Below are 27,711 nucleotides of genomic sequence, written 5' to 3' on the forward strand. Positions count from 1 at the left end.
TCTACTGACCATATAAATATCTGTGGTTCTAATCGGCCAGAGATACATACTGGGTTAATAGCATTACAACTGACTGGAAAAGCACCCTCCCATAGCAAAGCATCATGTAACTGTCCCAGCTACATAATTTAACTGTTGTCTAAGATCAGCTGAATTTTTCATTTGTCAATCTTTCTTACTGAAAATGTGTCTCATCGGCTGGTTTTGGGGGGTTGATGAGAGTGTTTCACTTAATGTCATATCTTCAGGTGCCCCTTGGTAAAATAATAGTCATGTTTGTAATTAAATGTCCTACATTTAAAAAAGAGCCTAGAGAAGTGTTCAAATGCTACACATACATGCAGGGCGAGAGTGTCTCTGGGCGAGTATTTCCAAATGGTAGATCTGAGCTATTGGAAAATGTTGTTGACCCCTGCTGTTGGCTAATAAAGTCATAACAATGCCGATAACAAAACAAACCTCTACAAAAAGTTCTATTACTTGGTGACAACAAAATATTTGCCTAAGCTGATTACTTGAACACAATTAGTTTTTGTTGTAGAGTTTTGTTGTACATGTCTATAAAATTACTCGCTGAGTCTGTTCTACTGTTCTGTCTCCACGCACTGCTGACCATCTTCAATGCACTGGTTTAATAGCATTAACACCGACTAGGAAAGCAGCTCCACACTATTGATGTCATGTAGCCAACCTTGTGCAATGCAGGGCCGAGAGGCTGCGGGTTTCCTTGGGATCAATCACTACACCAGCTAATCATAGATTTCTTCCTCCTCTCTGGTGTTTTTGGATGCTGCAGCTTTCAGTCCCAAAACAAAAGTGTAGTCATCATGGCACAAGGTTGCCCATTCCTCAAAAAACTAATTGCTGAGACAATATATAGTCATCTCGGTGTAAGAAAGATAGATTGACACACAGATCCTTTTAAACAGCGTCTTTCCCAAAGGTTGTTTGTGTTCTCTGACATTATTGCTGTGGGTTGGCTGCATGCTGAGAAGAAGCTTGTTAGCTTTCTGGTGTTACAGCATTTTAACAACACTCTGATGAGCAGTAATTCATCACCTACGCTGATTATCTTTGAATTATTTAATCAATCCATCATTACAACCCGACACTGCAGTTTTTAATAACAGCTTATTTTCATAAATTGTCTGAGTTACTCACTACTCATAGCATGTATAAATTAAAATGTAATATAAAAGTGTAAATTTTGACCTTTTAGAGGTTATGTAAGTATCTACACCAAGACAAACATCTACAGCTTAGTCAGCTTAGTCAAAATTATGTTTACACATATTATCTTGTTAGACAAATATTTTTGATTATATTTAGATGAATTACATGATTAATTAAAGGGGACGTATCATGCACATTTCCAGGTCAACATATATTTATTCTGGGACTCTGCAGTAATATCGTTGTATGATTTACAATTAAAAACCTTATTATGCAGCCACTCAGTTCAACCTCTGTCTCATAGCTTTAGTCTCTTTAAGCCCCCCTCCTATGAACCCACCCTTTTCTGATTGGTTAGCTTACAGAAGCTGCCTCTTGACTGACTACATAAAAAAATAATAGTAGTAGGATTTCACATCTTTTACTCTTTCTTTACACAAAATGGAAACTTCTACATCTGTACATGTTCGAGTCCAAATTCGATGCAAAATATGCAAGTGGACAACTTTTACAACCCATGGAACAACCTTAGTAGACTATCACAGTTATGCAGATGACACACAGATATACCTAGCACTGTCTCCAGATGACTACAGTCCAATACAGTCATTGTGTCACTGTTTAGAGCAAGTCACTAATTGGATGAAACAAAATTTCCTTCAATTAAATCAGGACAAAACTGAGGTCATTGTTTTTGGCAATAAAGAGAAGAAGATTGCTGTCACTAAACATCTCGAGTCACTCTCTCTAAAAACTACGGACCAAGTCCGAAACCTTGGTGTACTGATAGACTCAGATCTGACTTTCAGCAGTCACATCAAATCAATCACCAAAACAGCCTTCTATCAGCTTAAGAACATATCCAGAGTGAAGGGTTTTATGTCTCAAACAGACCAGGAGAAGTTGATTCATGCTTTCATCTCAAGTAGACTCGACTACTGTAACGGTCTTCTGACTGGACTCCCACAAAAAAGCATTAAACAGCTGCAACTCATTCAGAACGCTGCAGCTCGAGTTTTGACCAGAACAAAGAGATCAGAGCACATTACTCCAGTTCTAAAGTCTTTACACTGGCTCCCAGTCAGTTCTAAAGTCTTTACACTGGCTCCCAGTCAGCTATAGAATAGATTTTAAAGTTCTGCTAATGTTCTACACATCACTGAATGGTTTAGGTCCAGAATACATAAATGACATGTTAGTAGAATATAAACCCAGTAGAGCTCTGAGATCTACTGACTCAGGTCAGATAGTTGAGCCCTGAGTTCAAACTAAACATGATGAAGCAGCTTTTACACAACTGGAACAAACCAGTAGCAGAACTGAAATCAGTCCCAACTGTGACTATTTTTAAATCCAGGTTAAAAACATTTCTCTTCTCCTGTGCTTACGATTGAGCTCTTTTAAAGCACTTTACATTTTAATCTTTCATTTGAACTTTATGTCCTTTAAATGATTTTAAAGCAAATCATAATTTTATGCTGCAATCTTATATTTAATGCTCTATTCTAGTATTTTATTTCTCTCTTTTATTAGTGTGGGGGGTGGGGGGTTAATTGTATGTTTTAATGTTTCTCAAATTACATGTTTTTCTGTTTTATGTAAAGCACATTGAGTTGCCATTGTGTATGAAATGCGCTATATAAATAAAACTGCCTTGCCTTGCCTTAGCAACAAAGGCAACATAATGGACAGCCATTTGAAGGCAAGAACAAACCACCTGACATCATCAGGAGGATGAAGTAAAGGTAACATTACATATGAAGCATTCAGAGCAGGTAGAAACCTTTGACTTTTCACACATTTTTACATAAATTTCATTCTAATTTTGGACCTTTGACCATATTTAACACAGACATCAGACATAATAATATAAGAATAGCAGTGGTTAAGAGTGCATGATACATACACAGCGGATCAAATCCCGGCCAGAGGACCTTTGCTGCATGTCACCTCCCCCCCCCCCCCCGTGATTTCCTGTCTCCCTACTGCTAATAAAGGTGTCTGTGCCAGAAAAAAAATCTTTCAAAAAAGAATAGCAGAAAACCACAAAAAGCATGATGTATGCCCTTTAACAAGGAACAAGTCTGTCATCAGTGTAGAATGAATATAATTAAATACACTGACAGTAAGTATAGTGTTTTTATTGCAGAGCTTCAATAAAGAGAGAATGAAAAGGCAAATTACAGAAGAAGCTTTGCTAGGAAAAATAATGGCATGCATTAGTGAAAAAAACTGTTTTATTGGATGGTAAACCAATGCCCACCCCAATCACTAGTGGACAAACATCCGGCCTTCATCATCCCATATAAAATGAGGGTCCTTTAAATCTCTGAATGTCATTCATAAAATTAGAACAATAATAGAGGAGGCCATAAATACAGTAAATAAAGTCTAAATACTGATTGCTACTGTTGCGAAAGCAAAACTTTGGGCTTGGCTTCGGTCTGTCAAGGAATAAATTCAGTCATTTTACCCCACACTGGCAACTGACTTCATGTTCGTTCCACCTTTTTCTTAATATACAAAGGTTAACGGGCTGGAAAGGTATCAAATAAAGGGGTCTATTCTTGAACACAATTACAAAACGGCATCAGACTCTGTAGCTGAACCTTTCAGCCATTTAAGTGTTTCTGTGAGCATAAGAAATGAAACCTTTGGTTGAACAGTAACAAAATGGGAACACAGTGCAGTAAGGGGTGAAAAAGCACATAGTCTCCCTTATGAAAGAAAGAAAAGCGAAAACTGAGGTGTTGGCAGGTATGCAATAAAGGCTGAGGTATCTCTGCTATTCTTGGAGGTCTTTCTCTACAACCCTCTGGGGTCATCACCATTTCCACTTTCATTTCTAGCCATCCATGGCTTATGAGGGCGCCTGGATTGACGGCCCACAATGCCATACACATTCTTGGACACACACACACACGCGCGCGCACACACACACACACAGAGAGACCTGTGTGACCATGTGTACACAGCTGCATACACTCACGCACATAACTCTACCACTTCTGTCGCTGTCCTTGGTTCTGAAATTCCCTGAGCCAATATCAGTGTCAATGTTAACATGCCTATGTAGACCTTCAAATCAGTCAAACGCAGCTTGCGAGAACCTTTGAAAGAAGCTGAAGGTTCCCTGGGCTGGAAGGAACTGCAGAAGACACTGGCTTGTCATAATACACTCTCTAATTATGCTCCAGATTGAATAATATAAAAAGAGTGTGAAGAGGGGATAAGATAAGGGCCTGAGGGGGGGAGCCTATGTATTGAATCTCCAAGCATGCACTGCTACATCTCCTAATTTCCTGATAATTACGTCTGGCACCCCACTCAAAGCTTGCGTGCCAGTGGACATGCATGAGGACCAGTGATGAATACTGGTTGTGCCACAGAGGATGGGAAATTGTGTCATGGCTGCCAATTAAAATAAAGGGCGGAAGTGAGGGAAGCACCTTGTTTTACCATTTCTCTGTATCTCCACTGTCTCCCTCCATCACTGTTAATAATTGATCAAAGTTGGCAGTCTAGGCTTTGATATATCCATGGCAACGGCCTGCGTGCAGTGTGTGTCGGCACATACTGTATGTGTGTGTACGTGCCTGTCTATGTGTGTGTGTGTAGATCTCAGAAGGCTGTAAATAGTCTGATGCTGTCGCCAGAATAGCCAGGGAAACAAGCCGTTCTGCTACCACAGGGTATCTGCATCCATTAAAAGGGCTGGCTGGGATTAAGTGTTGAGCTTCATGAATATTGTATGATGTTGAACAAGCTGAGGACATGGCTTGATACTCGTAGTCCTAATGGTCACAGACTGGCGTGTGTGTGATTAGGCACCTGTTTGCCAAATCCGAGTGAAACGTAAATGCATCTCATATACGTTCAATATTGTTCTTAAACTTGAAAGTTTAAAGGCGCAGTTAAAGTTCTTCATCAGGATAACAAATTCAGCTCAAAGGAGTTTGCTGCATAATTACACTTCTCCAACCTTGATCTTGAGATGCAAGCAAACAAAGGACGAGTTACGCCCTTGTCCTAATCTTACAGTTAAACAAAGAGCTGTGCTCACAAGATGGAGATTTGCTCCTTGACCAAACAAGAATGTGGAGTAAGTCATTATAACTGGATGTAAATATCAGAGCTAATTAATCCCTCTTCTCATAATTGCTTTTTCTTCCTCTCAGAGGGTAAGATCGTCATTACTATTCCAGCCAGGTGAAAAACGTTTGCAATCAGAAGGTAAAAATCTCATTCCAAACACACTGTACCCACAGCAAGGCGCAATAAATTCCCCTCTTGACTTAATTCAAGGAATTAGCCAGCCTCTCTCAGACAATGTTATACCAGCCTCTTTGAGCTGTTCTATTCAAAGGATCTGCATCTATTTCTCGAGCCGGAGGCGCCTGCGATTCCTCAAGCACGAGGAGTGATGTTTTCCAATCCCTATGAAATCTGTTCATGGAATTGCTTTATCTTTATGTTTATGGCAGCTACATCTGCAGCTGCCTGCTCCACTACACTTGTAATCACAGGATGCACACACACACACACACACACACACACACACAGTTGATCTGTTTAGCATTTGATTGTAAAGAACAAGGTGTACACATAATGAGCATACACTGTACTATCAGCTCTGCATACATCCACCATATGAATTTGCACATATATTTTGAAACCTTATTTGTTTCTGTGGTTTGCTTCAAGAGTAACTGTGTTGCCATGCCAACTCTCTCTCTCTCTCTCTCTCTCTCTCTCTCTCTCTCGCTCACACACACACACACACACTCACTCACTCACTCACTCACTCACACTCACTCACACACACACACACACACACACACACACTCTCCCTGCTATTCTGTTTAACAGGATTCCAATGCAGAGCTCTGTACACCAATCAGAATAAAGCTTGTAGCAAATTTCTAACCAGTCCCCCACAGTTAACTGTTTGGTGCCCCAGCCTCTCCAGGCATCTGTCCTGCAGCGTGATTGATAATGACCCTCAAGAGAGGAGACAGAGGGGATATCCAGCAGCTAATTGTTTTTATGTATCTCCGCTTATCCCAGAAAAAAAAAAAAAACAACTTTCAGAATCTACAACCTGCGGCAACAAGGCAAAAATATAAAGATTATTCACTATGATAAATAATGTGTTTTATGATTAAAGTCTGTGTCAGTGTTGTAGGTGGTAAACTGGGGCAGCGAGGGGAAATAGAACCAGTGGGTGGTGGTGGTGGTGGTGGTGGGGAGGGGGGGGGGGGGGCGTGAGGAGGGAGGTATTGGAATTATAGTGGCTAATAATGCTGACATTTTAAAAATACCACCATGATTAATGATTGATGAGCAACAAGCAGGTGGTGTGTTTATTCATTTAGCACTAACCAGCTCTGTATGGCATAGAAGCCCTCTTTGCCTGGCAGAGTGAAGACTTTTGAGGGTTAGTTATCAGTGGGGTTGATCACTTCTTCACTTATCTTCTTTTACATGTGCAAGTTTGCCATAGCCTTTCATATATAGTCAACCTTGGGAAATAATAAGCTCTAAAAAGGTCAAGAAAGCATTATTGATCGTTAGAGGTCACATCAAAATGAAAACACACAACATTGATGACAAATTATATTCAGCACACTGGAGTCAGTTACTCCTCGTGCTAGTTTGAGAGGCAGATCATCATGCCCCTCACTGACTGACACTACACATCCCTTAAGTGCGCACCTCCTCTGACGCTCCTCCACATGCACTCACCATGCTGTCGTAGTGGATGAGCTCCAACTCATAGTCAGGCAGGATGTCGCTCCTGTTGTTCACCAGGTCCAAGGCCATCTGAGCGGAGGGCATGCACGCCTGACCGCCTGGCCACCCTCCGCTCATGGGGAACAGCGCTCCGATGTACAGCTTCTTCTTTCCTGCGGACGGCCGTGGCCAGAGGAGGAGAAGGAAAATGAGAGATGCCCGGATTACCCGAGGAGGACTTCTGCAAATCCCCAGCATGGTTCAAGGTGAGCTGAACCGGAGCAAGTTGCCCCAGGTGCTGCAGAGGAGCCAAACCGAGCAAATGTTTATTGTATATGCTAATTCTGAAATGAATTTTTGCAACTGGTTGAAATTTACTCAACACGTGTCCGGCTGAGTGTGGGGGGAAAAAAAGAAAAGAAAACAAGAGATGAGTTTTACGTTGATGTTTGCAGATATTGTGTAAGCCAGCTATTCAGTTGTAATTGCAAGTGTTACGAGAATCAACTAAATAATTTAGTCGGCGTATAATTTAGCATAATGCATGGTTAATTATACATGACATGCTGAATATTTTCGGGACAAACACAGTTCAGTCAGCCTTTACTTTGCTGAACTCGTAGCGATCATGTGAGGACACGGAGTCTCATCAGTCAAGTTTCAAACGAACCTCTGTCCTGCAGTCCAACTCATTTCAATTCCGCACATTTGGCTTGACTAAAATTGAATTAACGCGCCGCTTTGTGCCCACAATCAATCATGGATATTGGACAGCTCGTCCTTTAATCACGACTTTTACGCATAAAGGACGCAGCGATTAGAAATTGGAGTCCGAGCAAAAAACATAACCGGGTCAAATGAGTGTAGATTGGGAGCCGTAACTAAAAAAAAAACAAAAAAACGAATGGAGTGAACTGAGAGTTGAAGCAGCAGAAATAGGCTACATATCCCCCCTTTTAACGCTGCCGTATTCCAACAGATGAACGATTTGCCGCGGAAAAGCAGGCGAGCTAGAGCTCTGCGTCTGATCCACTGCAGCACCGGCTGGTTGAGTGTGTGTGTGAGAGAGAGAGAGGAGAAGAGAGAGTGAGCCAAGTCTGAAATGTATGCCGTAAGAGAGAGATAGAGTGAGAGTGAGTGAGTGAGATAGAAGAGAGAGAGAGAGAGAGAGCGGGAGAGGGGGGGGGTGGGGGTGGGGGGGTGTGAGTGGTTGGGAGGAAGCTCAGGGCAAAATCTCCTGAAAGATTTTCTAATGAGTTACACGCTGAGTTTAACTTAAACAGTATATCTATTCCACAAAAATCCCACACACCCTCTTTTTTTGTCACATTTTCTTCTTTGCATTTGGCTTCTTGTTTCTGTCTGATCAATGCATCTGTCCAAGTGGCTACATACTGAAGTCACCAGGGTTAAAAAGAAATGTCATAAACTCAGAGTCAGATTTATTTTGACCAAGTAAGCAGAGATTTGGTCATTTGTAGGTCAAAGTAGCCATAGGTGATAGGTGATATGGTTCAAATCAAGGCTACAATATTAATATCAGGTCTAATGTTGTCACAGTGCTGTATACATCATGATATGCATAATTAATAATAAAATAATAAATAATAATAAAATAATGTTCAAAGCTATCAATAACTTGTTTGAATGGTTTTCTAATATGATTTGACATAAAGTAATTTAGACAACATCATTTTAAAAAGCCCTAACATAATATAATCATATATTGTCACATTTCAAGCTATTAATTCAACTAGAGTTAAATTCTTATGAAAAAAAACTTGTATTTGTAGGGCTGTGCGCGGTGGATTGAGTTCAGTGCCATGACACCAGGCCACAGAAAAGGTCAGCTTTAAAGGTTACTCTCAACTGTTATGTACCACCTTTATATGAACTGCACAACAACCTCATCCCTCTGAAGGCGTTTAAAGTTGCTGATGTTTTTAATAATATTTCTGGCAGTTTTAATTAGTGCGTGCGTGTGTGTGTTTGTGATGAATGCTTTGTGTGAATGAATTGCCTTGCTTTGATGTTATACACATCCAATTTGTTCTCATGCCTTTTGTAAAAAGAGATCTTGATCTCAGCGACTAACATAATGCTTCAAATAATGTCAATGACGACATTTGAATGTGTAGCTGGATTTGAGGCTGTGACTGATGTTGTATTTTTTCATTATCATTTAATCTGCCAATTATTTTTCCAATTAATTGCTCAGTGTATTAATTGTCAGAAAGCAATAAAAAGGTTTGTTATAATTTCCTGTAGCCCAAGGTGACATAGTTTGTTTTGTCAGATAAACAATCCAAAGTTATTCAGTATACTGTCACATGAGACAAAGAAAAGCACCAAACGCTCACAGGTGAGAATCTCAAACTACGGAAAACTCACTGCTTGAAAACTGACTTGTAATTGATTGTCAAGATAGCTGCTGATACATTTACTGTAGAGTAACTAATCGATTAATCAACTGCTTTCATCTGTAGTTAGATTTGATTAGACTCTAGTTTGTTGTCATTGCACACAGTGTGATCTCTCATTTCCCCCATTAAACAAATGTTTTTTGAAAATGTTTTCTCATCCAGATTGAGCATCGTAAGATAGAGGATGTTGTGCACTGTACGGATAAATACCTGAAATCTCTGTTCTCCCATTAAAACCTCAACACTTGAGCCCCTTACTACTTTCTTGTTATTTATGGTATTTCATATACTTATTCTTATCTAAAATAAACAAACACTCTAGTGCTTTTCCTCATTGCACTTTTACCTGGTCAGCTACTTGAGAATTTGTGCCACAGCTGTCTTTGAGTTACTGTCCTCTAACACTTGTCTTGCCTCGTCTTGCCTCTCCTGTAGGTCGCTTTGGATAAAAGCATCTGCATAATTACAAGAATGTAAATGTGAATGCACGGGTTGTAAAACCCTCTGGGGCAAATGTGTGATTTGGTAGTTTCATAGTACCAGTTAAAAAAGATGACTTAAATGAGAAATTGTGTCCAAACTTTTGACTGCTACTGTAAGTGACAGTAAGTGTCAGTAAACTGAATTGCAGTTTAACACATAACCAAAAAAAAAAAAAAAAAAGCACATAAAGATTGGGCCCTCTGGCAGCTTAAGTAAGTAAGTAGCTGTTTATTTAGCACCCTTCAAAAGCAGAGACTTCACAAAGTGCCTCACAGAGGAAATGAAGCATAGACATATAAATAAAACAAAACACAGAACACAAAGGCAGTCTGAGCAAATGGGTCTTGAGCTGCTTTTTAAAAGGTGTCCACAGAGACCACAGATCTTAAATAAAAATGGAGAGAGTTCAAAGGTTTAGGAGCTTTTGGAAGACCTGGCCAAGAGCTTAGCGGCAGTATACTGGATCACTTGATCCAGAGATGTTATGCTGAGACTTGTGAAAAGGGAGTTACACTACTCAAGATGGGATGATATAATAATATGAACTAGCAAGCTAAACTAAGATGCTTACCAAATAACCAGAACATTAACCTTAAAGTTAACACACTGTTTTGACCTTTGTTGCATGTCACACCCCCCCCCCCCCTACACCTTTAGCTGTCAAATGAAATCATTTAACTATAAGGATGTGTTGAAAATGCCAAAACATGATCTACAAAACAGATGTCATGATGAAATAATGTTAACATTAACAAGCATAAAATATATGATATGAGTGAGTGCAATGATGATGTGTCCAGCTATGTTAGGTAACATAAACAAGTATATAGTATATATAGTGTAAAAATAAGCCATTATGTATAGTTTAAAATGATCAAATGTTAAAATAGTCTATGTTAAGTAGAAATAGAGAAGGCAATGAGCCCAGTGTAGCGGCGGTAGTGAAGGTGCAGGAACAGCAGAGATGAATCAATATATAAAGTAATCGATTAGTCAATAGATAACTGTTTTGACAGCTGTTTTGCAAGAATGAGGGTCAAAAGCTCGTTGGTATTCAAATGTGAATATTTGCTGTTTTTTGTGGTTGCCTGTGATAGTTAAATGAATGTCTTAAGGTTGAAGGCTGTTAGTCAGAAAAAACAAACAATTTCAAGACATTTTGGGTGTTAGGAAACTGTGATTTTTCACTCTGGCATTTTATATACCAAATGATTAATTGATTAATCATGAAAACAATCTGCAAATTAATTAATAATGAAAATGATTGGTAGTTGCAGCTGTAAGGAAAAGTTGTGAAAAACACTGACTTCACTCTTAGGATCTTAAAGTTTAGTTATAATTCATTAAATGCTGAAACATCTGAGAAACTTTCACATTTCAATCAGATTTAGTTCAGTTTTAACTCAAATCCCTTCATGTCGTTTGACCTGCCAATCAACTCCATGCTTTCTGAGCTTTCTGAGCTATCACACATGAACAGTGTTCAACTGCCCTGCTAATTCACTGGCCATTCATCTCTACCTCCCCTCTGCGGCCAAGTCTATAAAATGTTAGAGGAGCTGCTTTGAGATGTCAGCAGAAAAATTTGGCTGCCGACATCAATCGTGGCTGATTTTATTTGCCTTCATCTCCATCTGAGAAGAGTGGAGACGGTGATGTAGTTCATGTACTGTAGATAAGTAAGAAACTGGACTCCATGCTCAAACTCTGCTCACACCCAGCTCACTCCTGGTCAAACGTTCTGGCAAATCATGTGCAAATATTTATGTATACTTTATTTATAGTTGAACATAAAGATTTTAAGTACCATGCATTTGTTGTTGAAGCAGAATTATAATACAGATGGTTTTCATGTGTGTCCTTCTCTCATACGAAATCATCTGTTTCTGTGGATACATCTGCCTGCATCATAAGGTGTCAGTGAATCCTCTGAGGGATGTCATAACGAAAGGTTTAGCAGCTCATTATCTACGACAGAAACAGGCAGTCATCACCGCGCTGACAATACTGTCTGCCGTTTCAAACGAGATTATTGACTACACTTTTTATCGAATTTCATGCTCATGTTTTGTGTAAGCGCGTGTAAGTGCTCTAATTGTTATGTATTGTTAGTGTTAAAGTTCCCTTTTGAAAATTACTTATTGCAGCAATTGAGAAGGAGTCTAAATTAAAAACCCTCTGTAGTTAGGCGATGGAATATGACTATTATATAACCCTGGTTCATTACCCAAATCTCATTAGCTGGATATCCATGTAGCAGAGAGCTATTCAGATCCAGCTGCTAACAAGCCCTCACAGGCTGAGGTGAGCGCAGTGATCATCTGCTGGCATTTGCCTTCCACTTCCACCTCCTCATCCTCACTGTCACCCTATGACCCATCCAACGCACCATCAATTATTCAGCTGTGAACTTTACTTGCTGTTTCACTCCATAAGCCTGCAGCCAACGTAGGCAAGGCACAACAGCATCGGGCACTGCAGTGTTAACAACCCACATGGAGGCAAATGGCCCTTTCAGTGAAGACATTAACTGTGGCACAGCTTGGAAAAGATGCAATGAAGTCATGAGTGTTGTAACATGTTGCTGAGTTGGTTTAATGAGGGCCTGGTGCTGTGTATTTGCGTGTCTGCAGTTTACACACTGAGCATCCTTCAGTATAATGGCCTGTTTTCCTCCTGGTAAATCCGTTAGTGGGGAAATAATAGTTTGAATGTTTTAATGCAATCATCAGTTTACACCGTCCTCCCCCACCTGCACAGCACACTTTATACAGGGAGCAAAACATAACATTGTGAAAAGAATTACCCAATAGTGACAGTACAAGTCATATCCAATATCTTTGAGCAGTGATCAGGTGAAAAGAGAACTTCAACATCCATTATTTGTGTTTGTTTAACTTTAGCTTGTTGCACCAGATGAAGGAGATGAAAACTCAAGCAGTGTTTACTCATAACAGGGCAATTATTGGAATGACAACTATTTACAGGAGCATAAATGTTGGCCAGTATGCTAAAAAATATATATATAGTTCATCATGCAGTGAAACGCTCTAACGCTGATGCTGTATCATCATTACATAATTCATCCTGTGGCAGCACACTACACACCACCTTGTTTTCAATACTCTGCAGTACCTCAGATATTAGAGTAATACATCATGCCTGAATATCAGGGCGGAGGAGACTGTGTTGAGAATATAAGTGTATTGATCAATTATTAAAAAAATAAATTAAAAAAAATACCCTGCCTCAAGTCTATAACTTTATAACATCATTTCATAACAAATTATATATTTTTATGTATATCGCTATTATAAAAAAGACTTATCTGCTATTTAAAAATCCATTATTGCCATGAGCAAGTCTAAAATTCATACATACATTATTTTTATATTATATTATATATTCATATTTCTAGCATAAACTTTAGGGGTTGACTAAGTGCTAAAAGTGTGTGTGTTTTGATTTAACCCTAAAATTAAAGAGTGAGGCTGGAAATATAAGTTGTTATTGAAATCACACCAGCGAGCCTTTGTTTTACTTAACTGTGATGAACATGGGCGCTGAAGTTCACTTTGAGTCTCCCATATAACACTGTCACGCTACTGCAAATACTCACTAGAGCACCAAATGTGCATTAATTTGCAGCTAAAAATAGTCTCCAACAAATGCACTATTCACTACTGGTTGAGTAAAGTTTGTCACAAACCCTTAAGCCCTTATGAAATGATCAAAAAATAAATATATGAGTTTGTTTGAGATCAGTTTTTAAAGATTTAATTCTGCAGTGTGAACGAATGTATACCACAGACTTATGTGTTGTTGGTTTTTGGACAGAAAGATAAGAAAAATATTATATAATATGACGCTTTAATGTCTACAGTCTGTTGACCAGTGATAAACAGAAATGACATGACTCATTCATAATATGGATTTGTTGCATTTGGTACGGCTGCAGAGTTTGGATGGAAACAGTTTTCGGTAGTTATGTTCTGATTATTTTCTGATTTGTTTGTATTCACTGTGTACCTGGTTTTGTTACATTGTAATTGGAGAAAACAGAGAAACTGATGCAATCCTCTACTGCAGCTTGTATATGTGTGTACACATCACACCGACACACACACACACACACACACACCAACACACACACACACACACCGACACACACACACACACACACACACACACACACAGGGTAAAGCAGACACAGACAGGAGCAGGGTATTAACCTTTCTCCCGCTGAGGAGGCAGTAAGTGGGTGGTGATGGCACATGGAGTGGAGAGAGAGAGAGAGAGCAGAGCCAGAAGGAGGTCAGTATTGAGACAGTAGATGGAAATTTCTATTTGAGGAAACAAGTGTTCTCTGCTGTTTTGTTAATTATGTGTTTGTCAAGTCTGTCTGTGACATTTGGAAAGTTTCTATCAGCAACTTGCGTGATTTCTTGAATAAAGCAATTGATTGGGTTTAGCTTAGCCTATCGTGTGTGAACATACGTATGAACAGGAGTGTTTGACTTATGAAATGGCAGCACGCACATCTATGCCTAATTCATTCGAAGAACTGTGTGAGCCTTTCAAGAATCGTAGCAAACGTATGATTCAATATCTGGCCAACTCCTAATGTGGTGACATAACTGTGCAAGAGGGTGAACCATCCTGAAAATGGTAATAAGTGTATTCAGCATCCTTTCAAGGGATCAGATGTAATACGGCTGTACTAGTAGATGTTTTGACCCTTCAGTTTTCTAGGGAGGGCTGACTAAGCACATTAGCTCATTTTCAGCAATGACCTGCTGCAAACTCACACACTAATACATTGACAGCCACAGAGCCAGTGTTCTGCTGCTGGTTATAGAGCACTATGTAGGACTGGGGTGAGCAGACAGAATATTCAACACCTGACTAAATTTATACCTGCGTGATGACAAACCCACAGCTATACTTCTTATGCTTATTAATCCTCTGTCCTCCTACTGAATGCCTCCATCCTCAAATAGAGCAGGAGGAGTATGGCAAAAATGATTAGCGACAAGCTAATAGGAATACAGAATTGTCATTAAAACTTTGGAATTAAAATGAACAAAACACATAAGGGGGATAGTTAGGATGAGTAGAGTTCAAAATGCTACCTCAGTAATAATGCTTATGAGCAAATTAATAGTCCTAATCTTCTCTTTCAGTAATTTGATGCACACACACACAAAGGAGGATTTGCTAAATAGACAAAAATATTCGGGTAAGAGGGAAATCCTGTCAGCTTTGTAATATGTATGTTTTCCAATATTAGATATGAAATCCCATTTTTTAACTAGTGCTTCCCCACATGCTGAGTTTAACTGTAATTGTGTGTCTCACATCAGTGAAATCTGTAATTGGACCATCTGTTCATAGGAGAAGGTTGTCATCGTCCCCCCCACCCCCGAGTCAGACTGTCCCAGCTGCCATGGGGATTTGAACCGACAATCTTCTCTTACAGAACAACTACCTGTCCATGTGTAAAGCTATTACTCCCCCTCCCAAACATGGGGACACGCCCGAGTTTGGCCCATTTTCTGAAAGGTCACTGCTGCCCTCTCATGGTTACAACAGACATTACACACATTATAACTCAGCACTGTAGTACAGCAGGATTTGGTTACTGCATCCTTTAGAGCCAGGTAATGATGATGAGAATGAAAAAACAAATCCTACCTGTGTAGTTTCTGTCGTCTTTGGCAGGCAACAAGAAGAAAAACAGAACAATTGATTAGAAATATAATTCAGGTTGAAAAAGAACAAATAAATAGAAGAAAATGGATCATTCTGCATCAGCATTTAAAGACATTTTAAAGACAGTAATGCTTTCTTTTACAGGTTGCTTGATTTTATAATAATTTAGTGGAGTTGTTTGGAGATATTTAACAGTTCATTTTTAGAGCATTTCAAAGAAAGGGTGGTGCAATTTGGTACATATCATGAGACAAAACCGAAAAAATTCACAGATGTAATTTGCCATATTCCTAATAAATTTGGCTTTTGTGTCTTTCTCTATCCTCTTTCTCTAAAATTAGTATTTCTAGCCGTGCTTCTTTGCAATGGTTATGTGATTAGTAGTATTGTACTGTACTGTTAAGAGTCTAATTTATTATATCTTTCTCTAATCTTTGCAAATAACAACTATGTTTGAACCCAAATATATAATTTTTTTCTTGTCATTTGTACCAAATTGCCCCACCTTATCTGTAAAATGTCCTGAAAATGAACTGTGAAATAGCTGGAAATTACTCAGAAAACACCCAGGAAATGTGTGTAAAATTAAGGCCTCTGTAAAATTAAGCTTTACCAAAAAAAATTCTGCTGTTTTGAAATGATTAAGTCACCTTTACAGGCTACAATTTGCCCGAGGGTTGGTGCAGCAATGATTTCTTGCCACTAGATGGCAGCGACACAACACTGGTGTGAAATGCACTAAATGTAGGTTTGTGCTGATGAGCAGTGAAGTCTGGTAGGAGGTCCCTAACTGTGGTAGGTATTATGTAATCTCATGAAATTTCACATGCATATTTAAAATGTCACAGAAAGAACTTTAAAATCTCATGCCATAGGTGTTATAGAGAATCTTACACCAACACTGTAGGAGATTTAAACAATACAAGTAGGTATTTATACACTGTGGAGCATGCATACGTCATTTATACAGCCTGCTTTCAGATGTCCATTCCAACTGTGCTGATAATTCCTCTTTCATCCTTTTTTAATACTACCATTCCCATAGCAACTTTATAGGTTGCCATGCCAACTCCTCTGATAACCAGTTGGCGATCTCATTTTTTAGCAGTTCTTCGTTTCATCTATGTTTTTTTCCCCCCTCTGAATCCTTGTTTATTTGCACTAATTTGGACAAATCCTTTCAGACAGTAGACATGCCAACTGTTGTAACTGAGAACTCTCCCTTGGGTGTCATTCCTGTCACGAACCACCAACACTTTAATATAATATTAATTCAGTATTTACTCAGTATTTATCTTTTCCATGATTTTGAGTGGCATATCGTTCATTTTACCTGCCATGTGCCAATGGTGCAGACTATACTCCGTGGGATACACTCTTATTGGTTGGATCATTTATTTCCTAGCAACGCTGATCCACCTTTGGGAGAGCAGGTGTTTGTGATTATCTGTCATCTTTAAAGCCTTGTATTCCCATTTTTGTGAGGCAGACTGCAAAAGCCAAGTGAGTCATATCTATGTGATGAAATGGCAGTAGATTTGTTTTGTCTATTTGACTACATTGTACATTTCAGCCAAAAAGAAGCAGTCAGGAGTTTAAATACCCTTACTAGGACTGCAACTAACAATTACATAGATTAATTAGTAGATTCTTTTCTCTGTGACTGAATGCATCATTTTGACTATAAAATGTCACAAAATAGTAAAAGCTGCTCATCTAGTGTACTAGAAGCTGAGGAGACGTCTTGAAATTGCTTGTTTTATCCCACCAATTCAAATATATTCAGTTTAGTTTATGGGATGATGACAAATTAAAGGAAGAAGATATAAAGTGTCTTAGTAAGATGTTCAGCCACCACATGCTGCCACATTGATTCTACAAGTCTCTTATCTCTACTGGAGGGATGAACACCATCCTTCCAGAAGATATTCCCTTATTTGGAGTTTTGATGGTGGTGGTGGAGAGTGCTATCTAACACAATGGTCCGAACTCTCTCAGTTACGTTGATATCTGGTACCTGTGAAGGCCATAGCATGTGATTCACATAATTTTCATACATATTAAACCATTCAGTGGCCCCTCGTGCCCTATGGATGGGGGCCCTGTCATCCTGGAAGAGACCACTACCATCAGGATAAAGGTGATCACTGAGAACAACTTTGTATTGATTTGCAGTGATGCTTCCCTCTAAAGGGGACAAGTGGATGCAAACCATGCCAGCAAAATGCCTCCCACAGCATTACAGAGCCACCAGATCCCCTCACTGTAGAGGTCAAGAATTCAGACCTTTACCAATTATTCCTTTAATTTGTCATCAGTCTGTATGACAACCAAAAGCATACAATCCTCACATCTTAGAAGCTTGTACCAAAATGCTTCATGAGATCATTCATTTTGTTTCATTCAGTTAAACTACTAATTGTTTCAGCACTAAAAATTACAAGAAATCTTTAAATATATATACAGTATATGTTAAATATTTCCACAGTGGTATAACCTCCAGTCTGATTTCTCCAAAACAACTAATCACCTGTATTAATTTAAGAAACATCTTAACCTTAAAGAGAGTAAAGAGTTTGTTACTTGTTATGATTGATTTGTTATGATGGATAGTAAAATTTGGAGAGGAGTGTTTGCCAACACTGATTGTGCACCCAATTATCTTTGCTAGCTTAAAGGGGACACATTATGCACATATCCAGGTGTATATTTTTTATCTGGGGATTTACTGAAATATATTTGCAGGATTTACTCTTCTTTTTATATTATACTGACCCTTAATACAGGGTTAGGGTTCAGTCTCAGTTCAGCCTCTGTCTGAAACAGGCAGTTTTTGTTTTTGTCTCTTCAAGACCCCCCTTTCCAAAGAGCCGATCTTGTACTGATTGGCCGACTCTCGGAGGCTGCCCTTCGACAGTCACCCATCTGCTCCAGAGTCCACGTCAACAAACCATGAAACAAACTATAGTGTAGTATTGAACAACTTTTTCTTGTTCTTTACTCGAAATGTCAACTTCTCAATTACATCCATACACGTTCGAGCTGAAGTCCGATCCAAAATTGGAGACAACTTGAACTACACATGGAAAACCCTTAGCAACAAAGTGACAAGCTATCACAAACCAAGAGTTCAGGGCAGTTTGAAACTCTGCTTTTTCTTTCATATGTTTATCTCAAGTTTTGGAACTTTGATCATATTTAACATGCAACGTCAGACATAAGAACAGTATATAAATAACATAAAACCACAAAAAACATAATATGCCCCCTTTAACTAGTTCCAGACTGGCTGCAATAACAGTATAAATGTATTTTATTATTATTTTACAGTCACACTGGCTGAGATACTCACAGAGGCAGGTAGGTTTAGGTGCATCCCACTTGCCCAGTTTAGTGCAATGGCTGATGTTTCTGCCCTCCAGGATGAAGCCGGCGTGGCAGCTGTAATGGAGCACTGTCCCTTCCACTGGTGGCCCGGGGGGCTTCACCGCCACCCGGCCGTTCTCCAGCGATGTCCATACCCGTGGACACAGCAGCACTGGGAAACCAGAAAGAGCACAAAGTTAGAAAAAAGTAGTTACATAATTAAAAGGACAGTGAAGTTTTAGCAACACATATATATTTCAGAGATAGACAGGAGGAGGAATAATCTTACAGGATGTAAGCAAGGACACAGGTTAGCTAACTAGCAAACTTTAACAGCAGTAATATTTAATCTCTTTACACATCCAGCAAACACAGAGCAACATTAGCATTCATTTGGAGATGAACATAAATCTAAATTCTTTTAGCTTTGATCTGATCTCAACTAACTCCTGAGGGAAATATTTTGCCCTTTAGCCAATAAATGCTCCTCTGTGTGTTATACAGTTCACTTATTTTGTCAGTTTGTTGTTTGGTGCGGGCATACAGTTGGTTTATCTGAACACTTTCCCTGAAATGCTGAGACGCTGAGAGCAATGACCGTGGGCCTTAAAGTCGAGATGAAATGGAAAAATGCATTTTTAACCCTTTTAGATCATTTCCCTGTTAATATTGTGCACCTTTTTAACAATATATGCCAAGAAAAAGTTTAGAAAAATAAAATTATTTGTATACCTATATCAAAATCCAATCAATGTTTTCGTCCAGTAAAACAAAACATGACGTGCACTTACATAGGCTTGAACCAATTCATTTCAAATAATAATATTGTGACATCCACCCATCGATATAAATGAACTTGTAGCGGCACAGAGCTGAGATTCAATATGACATCTTCTCTTCTTTTCAGCTTTCAAATCTAATTCCTCTCAACGTTATCTCCCATGCTGTTTCATCTGGACATTAAACCAATGAGACAAAAAACAATGAGCTTTCGCTCAATAATACACTACGTAGAGCTAAGGAAAACTGCAGTCAGGTTATAATTGTTTGTGGTCCCCAAGACTGGCTTCAGTGCAGCTTTTAAATCATTTCTATGAGAATATTATTAGTTTTGTGGCTATTTTCCTTAAGACTTCAAGTTAGATGAAAGGTTAGTGCTGTTAGCAAACACTTAAACTCCAGCCACAGTGACAAAGGCAATAAACAAAAGCTTCAAGGTTATTCATCTCCTCTGATAATTACTGCTGCTGCTGCTGCGTCTGCCGTAGAGTAGCAAAAATATACACCTCAACAGACTACAGATGAAGTCTGAACAAGTCTGAACAAGTATTAGAGTAAAGAAAACAGAATACACATGAGTGACGAGGGAAAAATGTTAAACAAGCGTCTGAGGCTGAGGTCGAAATTGATTCATCTTGTGAGATTATGTCTGCCTGCACAGTACCTCTGAGAAATGTTTACATATGTTGATGGGTTGTGTTCAGATAGCAGGCTATGGATACATCTGTAAATTGTCCTGCATTTAACCCAAATACACAGACATAATATAATGCAAACTGGATGAAGCTAGAAAGTCCTAAAAACTGTAACCTCCACTACTCTATGAAGCCTCTCAACATTTATATTGACACATTCTGTTTTACAGTAATAAATAAATGAAGCTATATAAACTCTCAAATTGGCCCACTTGGTGGTGTTAACTTGCAGTACTACAGCCTCCATGTGGTATAGTATTTGTCTTCCTCATTTTATTTCCCGACAAAATGGCTGAGCTCATTAATATAATTCTGTTTAGCTGCCGAGTTTGTTGAATCTTCCTTCCAGCATGTAATAGAACTCCAATCTGCACATTGCAGCTTGCGCTCTTACATAAGCCAGAGAAAAGAAAAATCCTGCTTTAGAGAATGCACTCTTGGGAAAAAACAAATTCCACTGATGTTAAATGTGAACCGAAATAACAAAAACAGAGAAAACAGAGTAAAAGAGGGATTTGATTGGATCGCTGGCCTTATTTTCTGAGTAGAAACAACATTCAGGCTTCAGATGCCCATTAATAAAATTTTGGCTTGTAACACACAGGTTTGAACCATGAAGAAACAGTAAACAACTTCAATACTATAAAATAATTAAATATACACCAAATGGACAGAACAAAGCGTATATGAGCTCTTTTATTCTTAAACAATAATCTAAATATAGTACAAACCCAGACTGTCCTCTATGGAGATATTAGAGATAATTTCACATTTACATTTATACATTTACTGCATTTAATCAAACACACATCTCAGAATATAAAGACATAAAACTTAACTGGATGTTAGTGATTGTGACAAAGTGGGTGAGAGCACACCATTTGTCCCCATCGCTTACATTTGCACCATAACTTATTAATTTAATTATACTTGCTGTTTGTTATTTGAACCAGAAGTTAGTCAGTAATCATACTTTGCAGATACTTACTATCCCGGGTTTGTTTGTGTTTTGCAGTATATTTGGTTAAGTTACATCTCAGCAGACTTTTGGTTACAATAAAACACACACTTGTATTGAAGTTAGAGTTTATTGGTTTAGTTAGTATCTTTAGTTAGTATGGTATATACATAAGTTTTATAGCTTTCTTTGTTATTCACCATACTTACATGTGTTCAGGAGACAAAGGGAGGAGGCGGCCTATGTCTCCTGAATTTATACACTGGTGACATCATTAGTGACGTCACTAGGGAAGAACCATGTGGAGGGGTGGTTGGTGAATTGTTGTGTTAATATGTTAAGATTGTTTATGATTTGATTAGGTTTTTGGTGGCAGATGTAATGGAGATAGGCCGGATAAAAGTAATGTCAAGTGAATGTTGATGAACGGCTAATCTTGTTGTTACTTGTTTCAGGAAGGGCTCAGGATGTACCTGAGGAGTGGTGTAGTCCACTCTCATTCGGAGGGCGGGCTAATGGAGGGCTCTATAAAGGAGGGAGCTGTGAGACTGCGCAGGGGGTTGTTCTGCTAGAGTGTAGCCGTGTACATGTTGTTTTAATTTTATTTCAGTTATACTTATGAGTTAAGTTGTTTGTTTTATTCTTTTTGTTTGTACAACTTTTTGTTACTTTATATAATTTATAAGAATAAAAACTCCGGTGGCCATCTGATTCAGCCTTCTGTGTCTGCCTCCTACTGTGATTAGACCACTTTGGTCGGCCTGTACCACAGTGATCAGAAACCTCTCAGTCTCAAAGGTCCATACCAGAATCAGCTCCATTTGTTCTTCCTTGTATCCATTTTGTTTGTCATTGTCTTTTATTTATTTTATTTTATTTTATTTTTTATTCATTTGAATTGTTTTATCATTACATGTTTTCTATTTTTAATTGCTTGTGTGCATTAGGTTTGATTTGTGAAGCACTGTGAATTGCACACACCTGTATAGACGATGTTATACAAATAAAGGTTTGATGGATTAATTGGCTGGTTCACTGTTGCATACCTTGAGATAAGCTTAAGAGCTCAAAAACGCCAATATGTGGTCAAAAAGTTCACAAAGAGCAAACTAAGAGATTTTACTGGTATTCATTCATCAATATTTACTAGATGATAAAGCTTCTAAACTGTAACTTTTACAGGCATGATAATGTCAGTAATATTCCTTTCCTACTTTTAATTTCACTTCAGTGCTACATCAATTATTTAAATTAAATAAGAGTTTGTAGGATTTACCGCATCTAGCGGTAAGATTGCAGCTTGTAACCAACTGCGTACCCCTCCCCTTCCAAGCATGTAGTAAACTGTGACCACGAAACTCATGAAAATCAGTGCTTAGGTTTGTCCATTCTGGGCTACTGTAGAAACATGGCGGTACAACGTGGTGGGCTCTGTGGAAAAGGACCCACTCCCTCTGTAGTCCAATGATTATACACTAATTAAAACATACTTATATTCCATTTCTGCCAAGTCCATTGCACTAGATGCCACTAAATTCTATGTGCTGCCCCTTTGAAAATGATGTGTAGGTCTGACAAGTACTAAATCAGATGACATCACAGTACACTTAATGGTGAAATGGGAACCCACAACAGTACAGGACTAAGCTCCACTTAAGGTTGCATCCATTTACCTTACTGTGGATATTAAATGTTACTACTGCAAAGAGTAAAAATAACTTCAATCATTAAGTGAGAGAGAAGGTTCCACAGTATTTCGCACTTTCCTTCTGTGTGTGGTACAACTGGGAAGGTGATAATGTGCTGTCAAAACAACTGAGATTTTATTACTGTAACTGTGGTTTTAATTTGTTAATAATTAGAAGCGTGTTGCATGTCATACCCCTCTGTCTCCCCCCTTGTTTTCTGTCTGCTTCCACACGATCAGCGAAAAGCAGGAATGCCCAAAAATATACACTTAAAAAACTTTAAAAAAAGGATTTGGAGAAAAAATACTTTGTGATAATGTAAGGGGAAGGAAGAGGGACAAGGTAGAAGGAAAGAGAATTAGACCATAAAAAGGACTTACAACATCTGCTGTGCAGCGTAATGTCCGTCCATGTGCCGTTGGGTAAACACTTCCTGACCTTGGGTCCCACAATCACCCGGTTTCCTCTGCAGATGTACTCTATCTCATAATCCACTGGCAGGATCTGCACACTGCGGATCTGTAAGAGAAACACGGACGCAGAGAGATTTGGAGGAGAAGAGACTGTAATTAAGGCGTGATTGATGCTCTCTCATACCAGTTTTTTATCATTAAGTTAGGGACCCACTTCATTCTGTCTCGATGGTGCCATATGGCTCTGACAATAAAGCTAAGCTAGGGAGAATACTGCATCGCAATATTGTCTGAATTGATGCGCTGTCACACTTTGAACAACACCTTCACTCTGTTGGGAAAGGAAGGAAATGTGTGTGTGTGTGTGTGTGTGTGTGCGTGTTTCAATTTCATGTGTGCACACATTCAGAGTGGTGCAAAAAAAAGTATTAAAAGACTCAGTTGTAGAGGAGGTTTTGGACCTTTTCACACTTTGAAACTGCATCAAAAACCTCCTCTCTGACTTGACTTGGCTTTCTGCAGTATAACATTAAACTATCTTGTGATGTTTAAATGAACATAAAGTCAGTTTTACCATACTACAGATAGTGCTGCAAACCAGATGACATGAAGATTAGACAATTTATTTTTGTTGTTTATTTGTCATTTACAATATAAACTAATTCATAGATGAGCCAAAAGTTAAGGGGTACTACAGTGATTAAGTATTGCACTTCCATAAATTCACAGGATTTAAAAGAGATTAACAGATTAACCTCTTAAACCTCTCTGACCGGCCATTGGGTCAGTCAGTATAAATTCATGCTGTGCAGCCACACATTGCTCAGAGCTTTATTTTAAATTCTAGTGCAGATCCAAACGTTTCCAAAGTAATCAAATAGGTCAGACTTAAATTTGGGGAAAACGTGTTTAAAATGTGTGAATCAGACATCTAAATCATTTACATGTGATGGAATGGTGCAGCCATAAAAAACATGAAGTCTTTAGCTTGAATATTTCACTAAAGTAAACATGATATAGCATCAGTGAAGAGGTGGAACAGCCTTTTAAGTGGAAAGGGGGAAACTCTACACTTAGGGACAAAAAACAAATGTGCTAGCTTTTGCATTTGACTGTGTCCCATGGTCTTTATCAGTGAATGGATGTGCTTTCAACTGTATTTCACAGAGTTTACTCCCCACTCGATGCATACTATGAAATACAGTTGAAAGCACAGGAAAAAGTGAGTAACTGAAGCTTGAGTTAAGGATATTTTTGTACTGCTTCAAAGGTGAAGACTGAACTTTCATACTAAACATATGTGAACAGATTAAAAAGTGTTTAACCACTTAACGCACGCTGTTCCGTCTACGGAACGGGACGGATGTTAGGAGGTAGCCACAAGTTCTTCTGAATGTTTTAAACACCAACCCTTAAACATATATACTCATGCCGTACATCGTTGGAAAGCTTAGATTCTCCTGATTCATTCAAGACCACTCACGACTTATATGGTTGCTCACAGCCGTATAGTATTAGCCATAGTATTAGCGATTAGCTCGGCTAGCCCCTGAGCTAAGTAAGAAAAGCTATAATGCCTACATACCTTCAAAGTCTTCCCTTTATCCACAACGATCATCTTATGACTCAGCACTTTCTGTACAGCTCGCCAAGTATCCATTCTTGTGAAATATGAAATCCGTTTCCATAAAACCGAAATACTTTCCTCAATATGTCAACATGAATTTAGTCCAACACGTAACGTAATAACACAAATAACAAACCATATACGGTCCGTTTACGTCATTTCCTGACCTGCGCGTCCATCTCAGAGTACACGTGACTAGATGTTTACGACCGTGAGCCTCTTCTGCTTCTGACGACACCACACACAAGCCAATCGGTGTTTAGGATTAGGCAGTACATGTCTCCAAAGCCAATGAGGACATGTGACCGAGAACAATGACGACATGGCTTTGATTGACTGCTGTTCTAGCCTATGGAAATATTCGGTGAAATGAAGTTGATAACCTTTTAGCCAATAGTCAGAGGTTTCCAACGGTGTATGACACTAAGCTATTAAGGTTGGCTGTCCATAAACAAACTCCAAGCGTAACCGGCGTGCGCCCTGTGCGTAAAAGAGTTGAACCATATATCATTACGCACTCGGCATTTTGGTACACGGTTGGTTCTTCTTCGACTTGACAAATGACTTATACCAAAATAAACAGATAGATAGATAGATATGGCCAAACAAAAAAATATGGTTATATGTAATAATAATAATAATAATAATAACAATAATATGGCGTCAGCTTTCATTAGAGACCAAGATTTTGATTGTAGGCAAAGGGGATGTGAAGTTATAGGTGTTTGATTGTGGTTATACAGCTTTGGTAAACAAGTGTCCATTTGGAGTCTCCAAAAAGGACCTGAGGAAAACGCATGGACATACCTGTTGAAAAATAATTCAGAAAAATTCATCTTTTGGTCTTTTGACTCCAAATTTGGACTGCATGAAGTCAAGACCTGTGGCCTCATTGTGTCTATATCCTGCTGAGAGGTCCCTGAATGTCTGTACACATGTCATTGTAAAGGCAAACCTATGGGCGAGTAAACAACCCCATCATTGTAACCTCTGCCACTCTTTGTCAGTAAGTCACAGAATCACACAGACACTTTTACAAGAATCCTGAGAGTGTTTCCTTTCCAATGATACCAGACACATCTCTGAGTCTCAAACTATGTGGGATCTGTGCTGCTCACAACTTGGGCATGTCGTTTAGGCTAACAACATAAAAAACAGGGGCGTGTGTTAAGTGGTTAATAAACTATAAGGGAAAACAAAAGGATGAAAACCTGATGTTAAAGGTCTGACAAAAGATTATTAACTCAAGATCCCCTTATGACCTTTTCCCATGTCTTTCAAACTCGGCACTCTATGGTTATAAAACCATTTTTTCGATTAATAATGAGTAAACATGTAGTCTTTCTCAAGAACAGCTGGTATAACCCTGATGACTTTGCAAGGTTTGTTTTTCTCCCAGACTTGAAAAAAAGCTCCCTTGAGTTTGTTTTTTAACACATCTGTTTTACCGGATAGTTCGCAGTTGAACGAGACATGGAAAGATCAGAGTAAGAGCTAGACGTCATGTGACAAAGGTTTGGAGGATGCAGCTGATCCAAGACATTAATTAAATAGCACATGAGCCATTAGAGCCAGCAGGTTGCTATGTAGCTACTGATTGTGTATGACATGTCAAAATGTAATAAAAATGTTCCTCTAATTACATTTTCAACACATTAAACTCTATTTTGATAAGTAGTAACACGAGGACCTTTTGATGGATGATGTAATAAAATGTCAGCTGATAATTTGACATCATTTATCAAGTAATTAGTATTACATTATTAGCTACACTATACCCACATCATATGAAGAACTAAATACCAGCAAATAATGTATTTATGACTAATGGTGACTAAATGTATTACAGTTTCAATTAAATTAGGAGGAAATTACATTAATCAGTAGACACAGTGTTAGCTATAATACTGTATGTGACAATCTTCACGCTAACTGCGGTTAAAGGTGTTTGATTTGACAGCCGAGGCTCTGTAATTAAGATCTGGTGCAGTATCAGCATCCTCTGTACCTGCTCTTGTGTCAGACCTCTGTAGCGGATCCCCCCATCCCTAGGAGGCCGAATGATGGCACAGCCTGGAGGGAGAAAAAAAAGAGAGAAAAGGGAAGAAGAGTTAGGGAAGAAGGAACCATAGCAGAGACAGAGAACTCTGTCTCCAGATAATGTAGATAGATTACAGTAACGTGATATATTGTCGATTTAACTGACGCCTTCCTCACTGCACAAATAACAGCTCTTCATTCAGGTCACTTTGCAATCTCTGTGGAGTTACTTCTGTACATTAATGCATATTGTAAACACACACACACACACACACAGATTCATGCATGTACACAATCACAAATACACACAAATTACCTCCAGCTGATGAATTATGTATGGGCACAACGAGAGATGGAAGAGCATAGAGAATAATCAGCAACAATAGCCGTGCCATCTCTGGATCTGAAAGAGAAGAAAGAGAGAGACACAGAGAGAGAGAGAGGTTTTACAAGAAAGTAGGGAAGTGTGACGAAGAAATTAAGGGTTTTGGAAAAGGGCAGAAGAGGAAACAAGAGACAAAAGGAGAAAAAGGGTAACTGAGAAAATATTCTTACAGTATTCAAGCTGCACTACAGTCGTTTTCGGATCACTGCTGTCCTCCTAAAAAGGATGCATCAAC

The 27,711-nt window shown here is 38.8% G+C and overlaps 1 protein-coding gene across 1 annotated transcript in view; it reads right to left on the reverse strand.

Annotated features, from left to right (window-relative positions):
* Positions 1-27,486, reverse strand: part of gabbr1a (gamma-aminobutyric acid (GABA) B receptor, 1a) — a 74,631-nt gene extending 47,145 nt beyond the window's left edge. Inside the window, exons 1-6 of the mRNA XM_053327232.1 lie at positions 27,408-27,486; positions 27,060-27,124; positions 23,392-23,530; positions 18,877-19,062; positions 15,507-15,524; positions 6,919-7,079 (exon numbers count right to left, since the gene is read on the reverse strand). Of these exons, the coding sequence (XP_053183207.1) occupies positions 6,919-7,079; positions 15,507-15,524; positions 18,877-19,062; positions 23,392-23,530; positions 27,060-27,124; positions 27,408-27,486 (648 nt within the window). The remainder of the gene's footprint in view (positions 1-6,918; positions 7,080-15,506; positions 15,525-18,876; positions 19,063-23,391; positions 23,531-27,059; positions 27,125-27,407) is intronic.
* Between the last annotated feature and the right edge of the window lie 225 nt (positions 27,487-27,711).

The sequence above is a fragment of the Scomber japonicus genome, chromosome 10 (genome assembly GCF_027409825.1).
Source record: "Scomber japonicus isolate fScoJap1 chromosome 10, fScoJap1.pri, whole genome shotgun sequence".
Classification (NCBI taxonomy): Eukaryota; Metazoa; Chordata; class Actinopteri; order Scombriformes; family Scombridae; genus Scomber; species Scomber japonicus.